This window comes from Phacochoerus africanus, chromosome 10 (genome assembly GCF_016906955.1).
Source record: "Phacochoerus africanus isolate WHEZ1 chromosome 10, ROS_Pafr_v1, whole genome shotgun sequence".
In the NCBI taxonomy this organism is placed as follows: domain Eukaryota; kingdom Metazoa; phylum Chordata; class Mammalia; order Artiodactyla; family Suidae; genus Phacochoerus; species Phacochoerus africanus.
In genome coordinates, this window is record NC_062553.1 from 118,655,557 (window position 1) to 118,673,360 (window position 17,804).

A 17,804-nucleotide genomic window follows, 5' to 3' on the forward strand; every position below is an offset into this window, starting at 1 on the left:
TGAAATATGATGTGGAGCATCTTTCCATATGCTGATTTTCCATCTGTATATCTTCTTTGGTCTGTTCAGTGCTGTTAAGGTCTTTGGGCCATTTTTTTTTAATGATGCTGTTTATTTTCCTGTTGTTTAGTTTTAAGAACTCTTTATGTATTTTGTTTTACAGTCCTTTATCAGAGGTGACTTTTGCAAATATTTTCTTGCAGTCTGTGGCTTGTCTTCTCATTCTATTGACATTGTCTTTTGCAAAGTGGAAGTTTTTAATTTAATAACGTTTAGGCTATCAATTATTTCTTTCATGGATTGTGCTTTTGGCATTGCATATGAAAAGTCATGGCCATACTCAGGGTCATCTAGGTTTTCTCCTATGTTATCTCCTTAGGGCTTTCAGAGTTTTGCTTTTACATTGAGGTCTATGATCGCTTTTGAGTTCATTTTTATGATGGGTGTATATACTTTTCATTTCCTTTTCTTTTTCTTTTTCTTTTTTTTTTTTTGGTCTTTTTCTAGGGCTGCATTTGCAGCATATGGAGGTTCCCAGGCTAGTGGTCTAATCGGAGCTGAAGCCACCAGCCTACACAAGAGCCACAGCAATGCAGGATCCAAGCCATGTCTGCAACCTACACCAGAGCCCACGGCAACGCCAGATCCTTAACCAGCTAAGCAAGGACAGGGATCGAACCTGCAACCTCATGGTTCCTAGTGGGATTCGTTAACCACTGAGCCATGACGGGAACTCCTCATTTTCTTTTCTTGTTTTATCACATTAGCTAGGACCCAAGTAACTTTTTGAAGGACACAGAGAGTCCTTCAGAGAGTTAAACTCGTATCCATTTGGTGCCAAAGCCCATACCCTTTAATAATTAAACTAGCTTGCATTCAGTGCTCCTTTCCTTAATTCTCACCCTCCTTTTTTTTGCAACCTCTTAAAATAGTATTTTATTATTTTTATTTATATTACACTGATTTCTCTTTTATGGGCATAGATTTTATATGTGTCTTTGCTTATAATTTTTATCTTTTATTTGTTGTCATTTCTACTTCCATTTGCCATCTTTATTGTGTTCTTAAGTAGGTTGCTACTTTACTTTTTTTTTTTTAATAATTTTTTTTATTTTCCCACTGTACAGCAAGGGGGTCAGGTTATCCTTACATGTATACATTACAATTACATTTTTCCTCCAGCCTTTCTTCTGTTGTAACATGAGTATCTAGACAAAGTTCTCAATGCTATTCAGCAGGATCTCCTTGTAAATCTATTCTAAGTTGTGTCTGATAAGCCCAAGCTCCGGATCCCTCCCACTCCCTCCCCCTCCCATCAGGCAGCCACAAGTCTCTTCTCCAAGTCCATGATTTTCTTTTCTGAGGAGATGTTCATTTGTGCTGGATATCCTTTTTGACTTGGCTTTAAAAAAAAAAAATCAGACTGCCTTCTCTGCAAAATTCTGTCAGCATGGGATGTGGAATTTGAAATTTAACTTTCACTTGCAATCGTTGCTTGCTTTTACCTTCTTATCAATAAAACGTATAGACAATAAAACATAAAAACATTTTTATTAATCATGGCTCACCTTGCCTCCCCCAATGCAAAGTGAGGTCTGATGGTGCTCATGCTGATCTTTGAGGCCATCATCCCAATAAAGTTTCACTTAGTGACGATACACCATCTTTTTAATGAGGACCAAACCTGGCAGGCAGCCTGCTTCTCCAGCTTCACTTTAGTCACTGATGATAGCTCCTGAGTCATCACTGGTTCTCTTTTCCCTCTTGCTGGTTCTTACCCCAAGGCTTTAGTGTTTTGTTTTCTGAGTACCGAAAAAATATAAAATACGTTCAAAAGTCCCAGAACATCCATAAAAGATAAAAGAAAAATGCAAAGATTATCCACAGTACTGTCTCCCAGGGAGAACCATGATTAGCATTTTTGTATATAACTTTCCAGATATATTTATGCTTGCATCATCATGGAATTATAATAATAATACCTTTTACAAAAAGGTGCCTACTAGACATATGTACTTAAATATATACATTTATGTATATAAATGGTGTACACACACACACACACACACACACACGTTTACCTCAACACTATATCTGGGCATCCTTAGCTGTGGGAAAGTATAGCAATTCATCCATCTCTCCTACTCTGCATAGCATTTCATTGCAGCTGAAAGCTGTATTTATATGATCTGTATTCTCTACAGGATAGCTAAGTCCTTTCTTTTTCTTTTCTCATTTTCCTCCTCCTCTTCTTGCTCTTCCTTGCCCTCCTTCTCGTTCTTCATCCTTTCCTCATCTTTCTTATCCTGTTTTGATTTCTCTTCTTCTTCCTCCCACCTCATGACGCTCCTCCTTCTCCTTGTCTTCCTCATACTACCCTCCTTCTCTTCTTGGTCTTCCACCTCCTTGCTTAAATAGTAAGCACACTTGCTTTCTTTCTTTTGTTTTTCTTGGTACTTTCTTTTCTCTTACTTTTTTCTTCTTCCCTTCCATGCTTACATTGGGATTCTACTTAATCTCCCCTCTACTTTCATAACTTTGGACCATGATATTCTTTCTCCCCGATCCTCATTAATCTGCACTTTGCTTTGACTTTCATCTTCATTAATAATTAAGGTGAGAGAAGTTAAGAGTCTTGATGGTGATTATACTGTAATTCTTGTCAGAGCCAAGCAAGAACTCAGTTTTCCTGAATTTCAGACTGATGGTCCTTTCACTAGATTGAGTTGCCTTATCATGGCTGAGGTTAGAAATAGCCTCACATTTAGTGTACAGGTCAAACAAGAGAGAAATCAAGCAAGCAACAGCAACAAGGAAAAATCAAAAAGAAAGGGAAAGAGAAGAATACTCCTTAATTTAATTAGAGGGAGTTGAATTTAGTGTTTTCTCTGCTCATTAACTTTGTTCCAACTGAATTAAAAAAGAACCACTTGTGAATGTTTGCCTGCTTTCATTTGTTGCAAGGCTATTAAAAATGTATAAAACCGTTAACCTACCCAACAGCGTCATTTGAGACTTAAGCTTATAGAGCTAAAAGGAAGCATAATAAATAGAGTCAATAATATCTGTACTTAGAGGTAAGAGAACCATTCCCTGATATATTAATTTAATTTCTTTTTTGGGGGAATGAAAAGAGTTTGTATATAGACTCTGAACAAAATATCAGGTAGTCAAGACTTGGTCTCTTAATCTTTTCCCTAAATCATTACAGGTACATTAAGGAAATTATAAATATATGATTAGGTGAACCAAGTTGGAAGAGGAAAACAAGGGGTCTTATTAAATATATCTTGGCAATAAGTTTTTGCAAAGCTAAGGTTACTTCCTCTATGGCTCTTCTCTTGACCACCTTTGTTTCTCCTTTGGCAGCAATTGCTTCCTGATCCAGGGCATTTCTTACCCAAGCCACCTATTTGACATGTACTAAGTCATGGTTATTTTATATTAGCTATATCAGTTATTAAATTAATTAAAGATGGAGGCAATTAGACTGAAGTGGCTCTAATGACATAGGTAAGCGCACCAACATTTACAAAGTTACAAAATCAAAACATAAGGGGACAGTCCTTTGCAAACAGTCAGCTAGGCTTTAAGCCAAAGCCAATTGATGTCTTCCTTGCTTTGCTTCTGCCTTTTCTCTATAAAAGTCACTCCCTGTGCTTCCTGTTGGTGGAGTGCTCCTAACCACTTCCGATGGACACTGCCAGATTGGAATCGATTCCTCCTCAGATAAGCTCTTAAAATGTTTAATTAGCCCGAGTTTAACACTGTACAGTAAAAGACCACATTTTAAGACCAGATGGAATTCTTGTTATGCTGATGCGAATTGCCTTTTAAAATAGAAGGAGATTAAACACTATTCCAACGTTGCTTCACCTGTTTAGAAGAGTTTTTGAGAGAAGGGGTGTTTTCCTTGTGAATCGCCTTCAGACTTAATCACAAATAAGACGTGTTCTCCTCCCCCCTGCCATGAGTTTGGAATAGTAGAACAGTTACCAGGAAAAGCCCACTTATTTCCTTTGTATCCCTGGTAAGTTCACCAGCATTTCTGTGCTTTAGATGATAACAGTAGTACTTAAACTGATAATAATAGTAGTGCTTAACTCATAGGATGGTTCTAAAGGCATTAAACAAAGTGCTTAAATTTTCTCTATAAATGACTTTTATAGAGAAAAGGCAGAAGCAAAGCAAGGAAGACATCAATTGGCTTTGGCTTAAAGCCTAGCTGACTGTTTGCAAAGGACTGTCCCCTTATGTTTTGATTTTGTAACTTTGAGGCATTTATTGGCTTAAGTGCAAGAAATAAACACCATACCCTTTGCTATTACTATTTCTACCACTACCATGGCAACAAATAACAATCTTCCCTCCTTCCATATTGATTTAAGAATTTATTGGCCCAAATGACTTTTGGGTGTGTCTACAAACAAAAGACATCCCTCAGGAGTTTTTTGGTGGCTCAGCGGGTTAAGGATCTGGTGTCGTCCCTGCTGTGGCACTGGTTACAGCTGTGGTGCAGGTTTGATCCCTGGCCCAGGAACTTCCAAATGCTGTGGGTATGCCCTCCCCCCACCAAAAAAGAAAATCCCTCAAGGATGAAGATTTGCCACAAGTGAGACAGTGAAATGATGTGTTGCAAGATCTAAAGTCAGTCCTGAGAGAATAGTCCCCAAAGTGTTTTGAGCCATTAAGTGATCTCAGAGTAAATGCATAACCTCTCAGATGATTGCTCTCAAGGAAGCCCTTCTCAAGCTGATATGTGTTGCCCATTTTTAAAAGTTGGATATATGATTTACATTTTGTTTCTCCAAAATAAATCCAACTTCTTGAAGATAGAAGCTGTATTTTCCACTTCTCTGCACTTCCCATAGCATGTAGCACACTGTTGTACAAATTGCAGATGCTCAATAAATCTGTTGATTAGTTGCTGAGGTAGAGTTGAGGGGAGGAGAATTAGGAATAAAATGTTCTCCAGTTAATTGCAAATTGCTTCCCTACTTAAAAATGAATTATTATTTTTATTATCTTTTTCCACAGTTTCTGGAAAATGCTTCAGTTGGCATTTGCCATTTGATTTTATGCAATTCTGTAAATGTTTTGGACATCTAAATTCTTGCAAAGGGTTCATTGTAGGATTTTCTGTTTTTATTATTGTTTCGCAGTGGAAAGAAGGGTTAACATAAAGTCAAGCCTGTTCCAATCACACTTGATGGAATTTGTTAAGAGACTCATTGAACTTCAGGGCTCATAGGGACCATATTGTTACAGCCTAGACACCCAACACACCACCTGGAAGACAGTGGAAACTCCATAAGTCATTAAAAAATAAATGAATCATTTAGTGCACTCTCTTCACTTCACAATTGAAGAACCTGAGGCCCAGATGACTTGCTCACAGTCACACAGTGGCAGAGGATAGATTAGGATAAAAGACAAAAGTTCCTTGATGTCATTGTGCCTTTTGTTTTTTTTTTTTTTTTGGTCTTTTTCTAGGGCCGCTCCTGCGGCATATGGAGGTCCCCAGGCCAGGGGTCCATTCGGAGCTGTAGCCACCGGCCTACACCACAACCACGTCTGCGACCTACACCACAGCTCACGGCAACGCTGGATCCTTAACCCACTGAGTGAGGCCAGGGATGGAACCCGCAGCCTCATGGTTCCTAGTCGGATTTGTTCACCACTGAGCCACGACGGGAACGCCTCATTGTGCTTTAAACGTGGATTTCACGTTTAAGTTGCAACATGGAAAATACTTTACATTTCGTCTTTGAAAAACTTACTTTAAAGTGTGTGAATATATCGAATCCTTAGGCTAAGGTCTGTTACATTTTGGGAAGGCAAGAGTGAGAATTTGTTCATGCAGGTCAAAAGGATTGTTTGATGGGGAAACCAAAGTAAAATGTCTTTTAAGGGGTTTGTTCGGGGCCTGTCCCTCTATTCCTTTCCTTTCTCATTATTGTAAGTTTTTTTCTTCTGTTCTATAGGATTAAGGGTTCCTATCCACCAGGAGAGGCTTTCTGTTGGAAACACTTGTCTCTCTCAATAAATAACACATCTCCTACTTCTCTGTATCTCTTAGACTCCCAAGAAATGCTGCTTAGCCTGTTGATTATTTTCTGTTATTTTACAGGATGGAAAAAAAGAGTCAAGTTGCTGTAGCTGTCTGAAGGGGCCGAAACTCTCAGAAATAGGGACAATTGCCTGGATGATAACGCTCAGTGACGCCCTCCACAATTTCATCGACGGCCTGGCCATCGGGGCCTCCTTCACCCTGTCTCTTCTGCAGGGACTCAGCACTTCCATAGCCATCCTCTGTGAGGAGTTCCCTCACGAGCTAGGTAAGGGGCTCTGCTCCCCTATCAGAGGCGGTTACTCCTCGGTTTCAGGGGAGGGAGGCACTTCAGATGATGCACTCTTAAAATTCCTGCTGATGTTTAAAAAAGAATGTATATGTATATGTGTAACTGAATCACTTTGCTGTGCACCTGAAACCAACAGAACATTGTAAATCAACCATACTTCAAGAGAATTAAAAAAAAAAAAAAAAATCCTGCTGATGCCTCAAAAACGGAGGAGTCCTTTTTGGACATGGGTGATTATCTTTTATCTCATCCAAATTTAGAAGAAAACTATTCACTTAATGTGTTGTTCTTCTTCCAGGGGACTTTGTGATCCTCCTCAGTGCAGGAATGAGCACTCAACAAGCCCTATTATTCAATTTCCTTTCTGCGTGTTCCTGCTATGTTGGGCTAGCTTTAGGCATTTTGGTGGGCAATAATTTTGCTCCAAATATCATATTTGCACTTGCTGGAGGCATGTTCCTTTACATTTCTCTGGCGGACATGGTAAGAATTTTTAAGCTTTTATCGCGTTTTAATTTAAATTTGGAAAGAAACATTTCACTTATGAAGTAAAGGTGACCTTTTGCCTTCCACATGTGGAAGGCCTTTCTGTAGTAATATGAAGTATTCCTGGTCCAGCAGATAAGTCTTTTTGAGTAGTTTGTACTAATAGTGATTTGAAAGTAATTCTCATTGATCCTTTGACTTAGGATCTCAGAGACAGAGGATGAAATGACTTATTTTTGCTGATGTAGAGATGTTTTCCCAGGTGTTTCATCTTGTGGGCAAAGCTTGTATTCTGCTGTAGGACTTTTCACCCCTCTTTCATGACGATGTCCCATTTCAAAAGAAATAACTTACTAAGAGTAAATAGCATTTTGTTATTTCAAAGTTCTAAACAGTGAGAGCCTTTGGAGTTAAACTAAAACTGGCAAATTAAAATTAGGTGATATTTACTTGGGTCAGGATATATTTGCATCTATGTTTATGTCTATGCTATGTCTGTATTTCTGTTTGTGTAAGAGGGAAAGTATCAGTGGTCCTGTGGATTTTCAAATAAATCATGGGCGGCTTTCCAGAATGTGAGTGTGCTAAGTATATGCAAATCAAGGAATATTTCCTTTGCATTTGGAACTAAGTATGTATGACACACATAGTTTAATAATTTAATTTCGTTATCTGCATTCTTAATTCCAAATGATAGCTGTCTAGCTATGGTCGCTGTTCTGTACAGACCCTTATAAGAGCAAGGATTTCATCTCTTAGAACCATCACATCATTTATTTTCTTCTTTACGGAATAAATGCCTCCTACCGTATTTATTCTAGGTCATCCACTTCTTTCTCTGATCTAAGAACAGCATCTATTAGAGGTATTCAGCTTAAAGAAATAGCACTGATAAATGATGCTGTATATACTTCGGCAGTGTTGCTTTTTTCAGAATGTCTTCACAACTTTCATCCATTTTATCCTAGTAATAGTTTTCTTAAATTAGGCACATGGATTAACTGTGGATTCTGAAGACCTCTTGGATGCTGTGGTACAATGCTCCACTGTACATATACCACTGCTTATAACTTCCACTGTATTTGGTAGAAGTTATTTGCCAAGAAAGGGTAGATTTTAAGTATAGAACTTGGGGTTTTAATCTCTTTCATTTCAGTTCAGTTGTTACAGTCTTCCGTTCTAAAACAGTGCACAATTTATTTAAAAACCTTGAGATTTTGTGAGGGGTAGAGAAAGCAAAAGGAATCAAATTGAAGAGAGCAGGAAGTAAATATATAGTGATTTCTAAAAATTTGTTTAATTGGCTACTACTGATTGATATTTCTGTACCATGCCTGGGAATTGGTAAGGCATTGTGGCCTCTGGAGTGGACAAAAAGGCACAGTGCTTGTTTTCCTGAGGCTTCCATCTGCAAAGAGGGGAACCTGAAATGCAGCAGACAAACAAAACCACACAGATGATTGCATAATTACAGATTTAAAAAGAACTGCGAAATGAAAGGAAAAGCAATATATGTGAGGAAAGATGATAAGAGGGGAATCTAATGTGAATTAGGAGGACCTGAGAGAAACCTTCCTAGGAAAGTATGATTTTAGCTGAAACCTCAAAGATTTAGCTCATTGAAAACTTTGATGGAAATGAGTTCTGATAGAGGTTTTGATGGCTGTGAAGATTTTAAGGATGGAAAAGGTTAGATGCATTTGAGGTCCTATAAGGATGCTGTGGATGGATCAGAGAGAGTAAGGGGGGAGAGAGGGAGGGAGAGAGAGAGAGAAGGAGCGAGAGGGAGGGAGAAAGGAGAGAGAGATATTGAGAGAGAGAAGGAGAGAGAAAGTGAGGGAGAGAGGGAGATTGAGAGAGAGAGAAAGGGAGAAAGAAAGACCTCAAAAGAAGTAAATTCTATCCCACCGATGAACTCACTTGGTATTTTTCTTCTCGTTGATGTCAGCTAGGGCTGGCGAGCGCTATCATGCTCTCTGTACGAAAATATTTCAACCACTGAAACAAACGCTCATCCTCTCCCACCTCCACAGGAAGCTTTAAATGACTGTTTTATGTTTTACCACAAGATGGCAACAGTTATCTAACAATAGATCTTTCCTCTAGTTTCCAGAGATGAACGATATGCTGCGAGAAAAGGTAACTGGAAGGAAAACTGATTTCACCTTCTTCATGATTCAGAATGCTGGAATGTTAACCGGCTTCATAGCCATTCTGCTCATCACATTGTATGCAGGAGAAATCGAATTGGAGTGATAGGAAATGAAAGGTGTGTTAACGGAGACATTTAATAAATAAAACAGCTCCAAAGGGATTTTTAAGCTGGATCCTATTTAGACCAAAGACAATTTTGTTTTTCAACCGTACATTGGGAAAACTGATTATTGGTTTCAGATCTGTGAAATTAAGCCATTATTTGTTGTTAAAAATGCTTCAAAAAAGCTTTCAGTTCCAGTCTGAAGAGCCTGATAGATGAGATCTTTAGTAAATACCCACTTCTTTAAATGTGTCATGCCCACTAAAAATCATCACGAAGCAAGAAACATGCATTCCGTAATCATTTAGACACCAAGACCTGGATAAAAAAATGCAGAGTAGGCTGTATAAGCTTTTAAACCTCTCCGGTCGGATCAAATGTTCAAGTAGTTTCAGAGAGGTTTTCTTTCAATTAATTTGTTCTAGTGCTTTCACCAGCATGCACATCAAAATGTGGACGAGGATGAAAATGTATACAACACGGATGGAACTGATTTCAAGGCCTTAGTGAACCCAGGAGAGAAAGATTACTCATAGCTTTTGCTTTGTTTTATATTTCAGTTAGGGACTGACTTGTAGGATTGTTTTAAGAGCCATTCTAAAATAATATGAACTGTGACATCAGGAAAGTTTTGTTAGCCCTACGAAGTTCAGCCCTTGTTTGATATTTTATCTCTAAGTGTAAACTCTACCAGAGTCCATTAAAAAGCCAGAATTGCTTTCTCGTGACTTAGGTTGTGGTTATACCACAGCAAATGGCAATACAGTGTGTAAAGATGGTGACAGTTCAGGTTTCGGTATCCAAGTGGCCAATGTGTTTGCTTTGTAATTTATAGAAAGAAATTGAAGGTAATTTTAAGCAATTTACTTTTAAAGATGAATACAACTATTTAGCAGAGGCTATTTTAAGTAAATACAAAATAACAGCTGGATGGCTGTATGTCAAAGACTGATTGACTTAAGAAATACATGTTTCTGATGGGTGATTGAGAGACATTCAGATGATACTTCTTTTGTGTTCAGTCTAGATTTTTCCTATATGGTATTCCTTGCCAAAAAAAAAAAAAAATTCTACCCACTGTGGTTATTTTTCTACCATTTATAAAAGTTTAGGGCCTGTTTATTCATTTAACAGATACGGAAAGTTGGTCTACAATTGAACATCCCAACCCCAATTCACACTCCCACGACTCTTAAGGAACGATTTGACAGTGAGGAAAATGACTGATAAAAGCCAACAGTGATCTCAAGAATTACATTTTCTCACCAGCCATAAGATGGTGTCACATAGCAATAATACAGGTGTGAAGAATACTTAACATGTGTGTTAATATTAACATGTGTGTTAATGTACATTTTGCTCTATGACTGACAATTAAAAAATATTGTTTGACCAAATAGTAAACACCTTTGAAACCCTGTATTGTGTCATTCATTATTCATTTTAAGAAATATCTTCCTACACCACAGCTCACAGAAATGCCAGATCCTTAACCCACCGAGAGAGGCCAGGAATCGAACCCGCAACCTCATGGTTCCTAGTCGGATTCGTTAACCACTGAGCCACAACAGAGACTCTAAGATGTATTTTTTTGAGTGGCTTCCATGTACCTGGTATCATGCGGGAGAGACATTGATAGGAAATTGATGATGTGTTTCTTTCAAAGATACTCCGTAAATAAATACCATAAAGATTCATCATTATTCATTAAAAATAGTAAACATAGAATCTATTTTTATCATTTTTACCTGTTTACATTCAGTCTTAAGAAATAATCTTTATCTCTTTAAAGCACAGATTGTATATCTGGATTAAGCTATTGCCAACATGATATTAAAACAAGATAGTTAAACAGACTCTCTTTTGGTGTAACAGACTCATTTGCTACAGATCATTGTGTATGTGGACTGTCTAGGTGCTTCATATTACTCTTTACATGCATTGATGTTTTGGCCATTTTCCTCAACTATGAGGAGAACAGGCATGTAGATTCAAAAAGCAAAAAGAGGAGTTCCCGTTGTGGCTCAGTGGCTAACCAATCCAGCTAGGAACCATGAGGTTTCGGGTTTGATCCCTGGCCTTGCTCAGTGGGTTGAGGATCCAGCGTTGCTGTGAGCTGTGGTATAGGTTGCAGATGTGGCTTAGATCTAGCATTACTATGCTCTGGCATAGGCCAGCGGCTACAGCTCTGATTAGACCCTTAGCCTGGAAACCTCCATATGCCACAGGAGCGGCTCTAGAAAAGGCAAAAAGACAAAACAAAACAAAAAAAAACACCAAAAAACAAAAAACAAAACACCAAAAAGCAAAAAGAAAATTGCTGCTTATTAGAGGCTAGAGTTCCAGGTCGAAGGTAGGATATGGGAAGCCATGATTAAATTTAATGATCTTAGATAACAAAATGTAAACCTACTAGTCAACATATCTTATACTGAGACATTCATTATATCAGTTGAATATTCTATAATTTCAGGCTTTAAAGGTGCTACTATGACAAACATGATTTCAATGAATTGTGTGGGGGTGTATACCTTTATTTTTGCATTATTGAACTTTATAGCAACGCTTACTAATTTGACATTTTTAGAGTACTGAATCAGACCCGGTCTTAGTCTTTTTAGGTGGCTATAGCAAAATACTGCAGACTGGGTAGGTTATAAACAACTGAAATTTATTTCCTACAGCTCCGGAAGCTGGAAGTCCAGGATTAAGGCCCTGGCAAATGTGGTGTCTGGTTTGTAAATGGTGCTTTCTCCCTGTGTCCTCAGGTGGTGGAAGACAAGGGACCTCCCTGGAGCCTTTTATAAGAGCACAATCCCATTCGTAAGGGCTCCAGCCTCATGACCTAAGTATGTCCCAAACCCCTTAGCTTCTAACATCATCTTTGGGAGGTAAGATTTTAACATATGAGTTTTGAGGAGACATAAACATTCAGAACATAGCAAGACCTCTGTTACCGTGCTTGTATGGAGTAAGAACGCATTGAAATCTGAAGAGCCCAGGCTTATGACAGGTCGTTTTCGTGCTCATGGGTCTGCTGAGAAGGTGATCCAACCTGGGGGTCATCCAGGTTGGGTCACCATTGAGTCAGGTGGCGAAGGGCACGGATGCGCAATTCTAATACAGGGGGAGAGTGAAGAGCACAAATGGGTTCAATCTACCTTATGCAGATTTAGTCTGTCATTTTACTTAGTAGGAAATATCTAGTTAAAATTCACCCAAAGCTTCTAAAATGACTTCCATGTTTGAACTATAATATTTATCCTGATTCCTTTTTATGAGAATACTATTTTCTTTCCTTTACTGGTGTGAGTTGTTGTGTGTAGATGGGTGGATGTCACACTGGTTGGCTTTAATTCAGGATAATCTGTGTTTGTTCAGTTCTCAAGTCTAACCCCGCCATGTTCATTTCTATAGCAGTTGCTTAGTGGAGCCAACGCGTGAGTTCGGTTGTATAAGGGTCCCTGAGAAGCATTTCATAATGATCTCTAGATACTTAATATTTCCACCCTACCACATCTAAAAGGGTTTCTTTACCTAGGAGCTTAAGTTTTTGAAAAAGGAATTAATTAGGAAGAACCGAAATAGCACTATGAGTTCACCAGATAATTAGTGTAGGTATATTAGCAGAACGAGTTATTGATGGCTTGTGCCAGGGGAAACTTAACTGCCAATCTGTCCTCCATGCTCTGGTGGGCATCCTCGTCCTTTGGGGTTCACTTTGTTTTTTAGCAGTAGGCTACCATGATTTCCAAACTCCCTTGGTATTTATTTAAGGTTCATTTCAGTACAAGAGGTTCTAACCCTGTAATAAATAAATTCCTTAACACTGATGTTGCTACAGCTGCTTTTGTACTGGCTCCCAGCCTTCCCCCAGCTATGGTTGCAATAGCTGTGTTAGAGTGCTTTGCTCTTAGCTTCCTTTCTGTGCTGAGTGTGCAGGAAGCTTTCTCTCATGGTCATTTAACTCATATTGAAGGCTCCCAACTTCTGTGTGTCTCATCATCAGTGATTTCACAGGTGAAGTTTCAGGGAAGGCAGCAGGAGAAATAGGAAACTCCGAATACCTATTTCATTAATTCTAAGATGGGCGTTCCCCCCACCCCACCATTTTAACATTTCTGAAGAGCACGCTAGAATCACTGGCAACCAGGTGGCATTGTTGAGAAACTTAGAGTTGTGCGAAAATGAAAATCATCTGTTGGAATCTGGTAAAGCCAAGAAAATGCCACCATCATTGTGTTTAGGATTCGATGATGTAGAATAAGACGTGAGTAAAGGTGTGAGGTTTACTCTCTGTCCTATAAAGGAGAAGCAGTGCAGGGCTGGCAGAGTGGGAACCCAAGCTCCTTTGACTTGTAATCTTTGGCTTTTGGTTTCAAGATTACTTTATGTTCTAAGATATTTGCTAGAGAGATCCCACCTGAAAGCCTAAATTCCACATAGCAGGAAGGAGGAATGGGCAGAAAGGCAAAACATTCCCACGCAACTCTTCATCCCCCTTAAAGGAGCTTTTTCAGAAGTCATATACAGCAATCTCCATGTACATTCATGCACCAGATTTATTCGCAGGCCACACCAACTTGTAGCAGAAGCTGGGAAGTGTTGCTTTCTTTCTTTCTTTTTTTTTTTTTTAAGGGGTGAATCTGTGACATATGGAAGTTCCCAGGCTAGGGGTCCAATTGGAGCTGCAGCTACCATCCTACACCACAGTCACAGCAAAGTGATCTGAGCCACATTTGTGACCTACACCACTGCTCATGGCAATGCGGGATCCCCAAGCCTCTTAGCAAAGTCTACCTAAGTTGAATTCATTACCCCTGAGCCACAGCAGGAACTCCCAGGGAAATGTTGCTTTTAGCTGGATACAGTGCCACCAGTAAAGTCAGGGTAGTGTTTCTAAGAGAAGGCAAAGAATGGATATGAGTAGACTGGTGGTGATGTCAGATAAAGACAGCCTAGCATCTGGTTCATGAGGGGAACTTACTACTCTGACACAGCCAGTTCAGGGAACTAAGTCTTTTAGGAATTCTTAGATTTCTTTCAGATTAATTCTTTAATTAATTTAAATTGTACTGGCCCACGGCCCATCTTACCTCACAAACAGTAGTGTTCATATATGCTTGTACTTTCTAGTTTCTCTGTCTCAGCGTGTTATGAGTACTATTTATTTGCCTGGATGTCATTGTGTGTTTTTCACTGGATGGTCTAAATGTTAAGGAAACAAACAAAACAAACCTCAAAACCAAACGAAAACACTCTTTTTCTATAGGCTTAGATCTTTCTGTCTAAAACCCTTCTAATTACTGGGCTCAAATCCAGAACCGTGAAACTAAGTACTGTCCACCAAAATAAATTTTAAAAATCATTAATTTTTCTCTCTCTTTCTATAGGTCATTACCACTACATAGTTTAAGCAAAGTCGGATCAGCAGTGTTATCTGATTTTTGTAGATAATTAAATGAGCCACAGAGGTGATGGTTGTTCCTTGGTGGTGACTAAAGGAGAGGGTAACGTTTGATGCCACTGAGATGCTTCAGCGCTAAAGAAGGCCTCAGTCTGTAATCTAAACAAACTGAGCCCAGAAGCGATAATGGTGTTGAAATAATATTCCACATATAGAACCATGGTTTTTAAATAGCAGGAGCAGGATAGCAGAAAGAGTAACTTATATGCTTTGACAAGGCATGCAAAATCAGACTTTTTAGATAACTTCACAGAAGACATTTTATGTAGGATATGAATCTAGGCCATACTTCATACACCACGTGTTCTCAGAAAAATACAGTTTCTTAGCAACCATCACCTGGGTGTCAAGTTATTACTTGATTTTTATAGACACCTGGCTTTTTTAGGCACATGCATCACTAATACTTAGGCATAATATCCAGGTTAGTGTTAGAATAATTACATTTTACTTTCTTCCAAATAATACTTTGAAAATCATTCAAACTTTAGCTCTTTTTAAAAAATAAGGTAGACCATTCCAGGGAATGAGAAAACGAATTCTGAGCTTGTTCTCTTGTGAAGAAATGAATTCATTCATTTATTCAATAGCACATACAGTCAATGTTGGTGATACCAGGCCCAGAGGATCCAAAGATGAGTCAGCTCGTGTCTGTCCTCAGGAGGACCCTGGGGGAAAGTCACATAAAAACCAGTGACGTCACACTTAGAGGTATTAGGACATCAGCAATCAGACAGACAGACATGCGGACAAATAGTAATTGAGTACCAATGAGAGAATTCTCTTTAGGTGAAGTGGGAATCAGGCAGGCCATTCTTCACAGAGGATGTGCTTGACTATTTGACTTAGGTTTCAGTGAATAAGTCTAATTCCATTCTGACTAGACCTTTCCCCCTTCCCTGAGTTTGAGCCAAGAACTTCACTCCCTCACTGAACTTGAGATGGAACACTTGCAGTTAATGATCCTAAAAGATGCTTTGGGGATCATCAGAATACTTTTGGTATCAATACACTGGAATCATTGACACTGTATCTATTTAAGTGCATACATTATTATTATTATTGTTGTTGTTGTTATTTGTCTTTTTAAGGCCAAACCTGCATCATATGGAGGTTCCCAGACTAGGGGTCTACTTGGAGCTATAGCTGCAGGCCTGCATCACAGCCACAGCAACCAGGCATCTGAGCCATTCTGTGACCCACACCACAGCTCATGGCTATGCCAGATCCTTAATCCACTGAGCAAGGCTAGGGATCAAACCCACGTCCTCCTGGGTACTAGTCAGGTTCATTGACTGCTGAGCCACAATGGGAATTCCGCCTTTTGGTATTATTTACACCCCTGCAGAGTATTAAATATGTTAGAAGTGAGGTGTTTCCAGAAACCACTACTAAAACATTGAGAAAGGCAATGTAAACAATTATTTAAATTGTAAACAATTAAATTAACTGAATTAAAAGCAGGCTACTCAGCAGTATGCCCTCTGTAATCCCATTTTTTCTTTATATTAGGACGTGTGTATAATATATACACATGGGGAAGATATTTTCTAATGCATTAGTAGGTGGTATCTCTATTTGTAGGATTATGAGCTGCTTTAAATTGGCTCTTGGTAAAATATTAACATTTTCTCAATTTTCTTCATAAACGCACATATACCAGTGTTTTAGAGGAAGAAGTCTCAGTTGGTGGGATGTGAATCATTCAAAGCTGTTTTTAATACTTTCTCAATTTTCTTTAGTAAACATTTATTCTTAAAAAAAATCCAAAAAATACAATTAGGAAAAAATGAGAAAAGCTCTCAATGTAGAGGACAGAAACATTTAGGAGAGCGTAGTAACTGACATGCTTAATCCTTGCGATGTTCCCTCCCTTTGTCTCTCAGTCAAGGTTGTAAGTGTATTTTCTGGAGCATGTCACCTCCAAGTGCCTGCAGTTCCAACCCCTTTACCAATGCTTGGCTGGACACAGGACATAGTTTCTCACCATGGAGACAGGACAGGGTGTGTGCTGGGCCGGGTCTTAAAAGGAGTTAAGACGAGATGTCTTCTACTTCCTTGAGACATTGTGTGCAGATGCCATGTCTGGGGCAGCAGTTTTGCTACTGTTATAAATTGAATTGGGTCCCACCCCTCCCTAAAAAAAGATACATTGGAGTCCTAATCCCCAGAGATGAGGAAGCCACTTAACACCCTTAGGCCTGGGAAATCAAAGGGGTAGGACTCCCTGGACCTGGAGGTGGGTGTTGGGTCTGAAAGCTGGCCCTGTGGAGGAAGCCCTGTTCCTATACAGCTCTGCTACCCATGCTGGCTGTTCTAGCAAGGGCACTGCATGCTGCTGCCTTCTGCTGCTGATAGGGTTAGGGTTCCTAGGACTTAACATTCTCCATGTGACTTCCCGATGTCTTTTCTTTTCTTTTCTTTTCTTTTTTTTTTTTTTGTCTTTTGTCTTTTTAGGGCTGCACCTGCGGCATATGGAGGTTCCCAGGCTAGGGGTCTAATCAGAGCTACGGCTGCTGGCTTACACCACAACCACAGCAAAATCAGATCCAAGCCAAGTCTGCAACCCACACTACAGATCACAGCAACACCAGATCCCCAACCCACTGAGCAAGGCCAGGGATCGAACCCACAACCTCATAGTTCCTAGTTGGATTCGTTTCCACTGCGCCACAATGGGAACTCCCAGCTTCCCTATGTCTTTAAGATGCTATACCAACTCACACCTCCTCTGGGAAATGGGATGTGGACTTGGAGAAGAGGATAATTCGTTATACTCACATAAGCTATCCAGTTCTTAATTTCCAGGTGGCTGTGCTGCTTCCATTTGCATTGTGGGCCATGGGCCTGAATGATCTCCTGGCAACACTTTGGAGTTTCTACCCTGGGAGGCTGGTATGGCATCGCATTTACACAGTCCCTGAAGAAATGGCAGTGGATGGATAGTCAAGGAAATGAATTTTTGAAGGTGGTAGTTTTCTGTTGATGAATAAAGAATGGGAAGTATACTCCGTGAATGGTTTATTTATTGAAATGAAACAGATGATTTGGGAGTTATCCGCAGAGAACTAGCAAAGGTAAAAAACTTTTTTGCCAGCACTCAAGGAAACTCGCTCATCCTTCTACCTGGTTTTAAAATACAAAACTTGCCATTGCTATTTCAAGATCAGTCTAAAAATAGATAATATTGAGCAGAGAACATTTTATTAAATATAACCTTTGTGTTTTTTCA

The 17,804-nt window shown here is 39.2% G+C and overlaps 1 protein-coding gene across 6 annotated transcripts in view; it reads left to right on the forward strand.

The window, feature by feature from the left end:
• The window catches only part of SLC39A8 (solute carrier family 39 member 8), a 79,327-nt gene extending 61,747 nt beyond the window's left edge, over positions 1 to 17,580 (forward strand). For 3 of the 6 annotated variants that reach the window (XM_047798639.1, XM_047798640.1, XM_047798641.1), the window contains exons 7-9: positions 6,131 to 6,338; positions 6,661 to 6,845; positions 8,955 to 10,525. In XM_047798639.1, coding sequence (XP_047654595.1) covers positions 6,131 to 6,338; positions 6,661 to 6,845; positions 8,955 to 9,104 — 543 coding nt within the window. In that variant the 3' untranslated portion in view covers positions 9,105 to 10,525. Of the gene's footprint in view, positions 1 to 6,130; positions 6,339 to 6,660; positions 6,846 to 8,954; positions 10,526 to 11,873; positions 11,997 to 17,380 lie in introns of those variants that run through there. The other 3 variants (XR_007137484.1, XM_047798643.1, XM_047798642.1) reach the window with 3 other exon arrangements.
• The last annotated feature ends 224 nt before the right edge of the window (positions 17,581 to 17,804 follow it).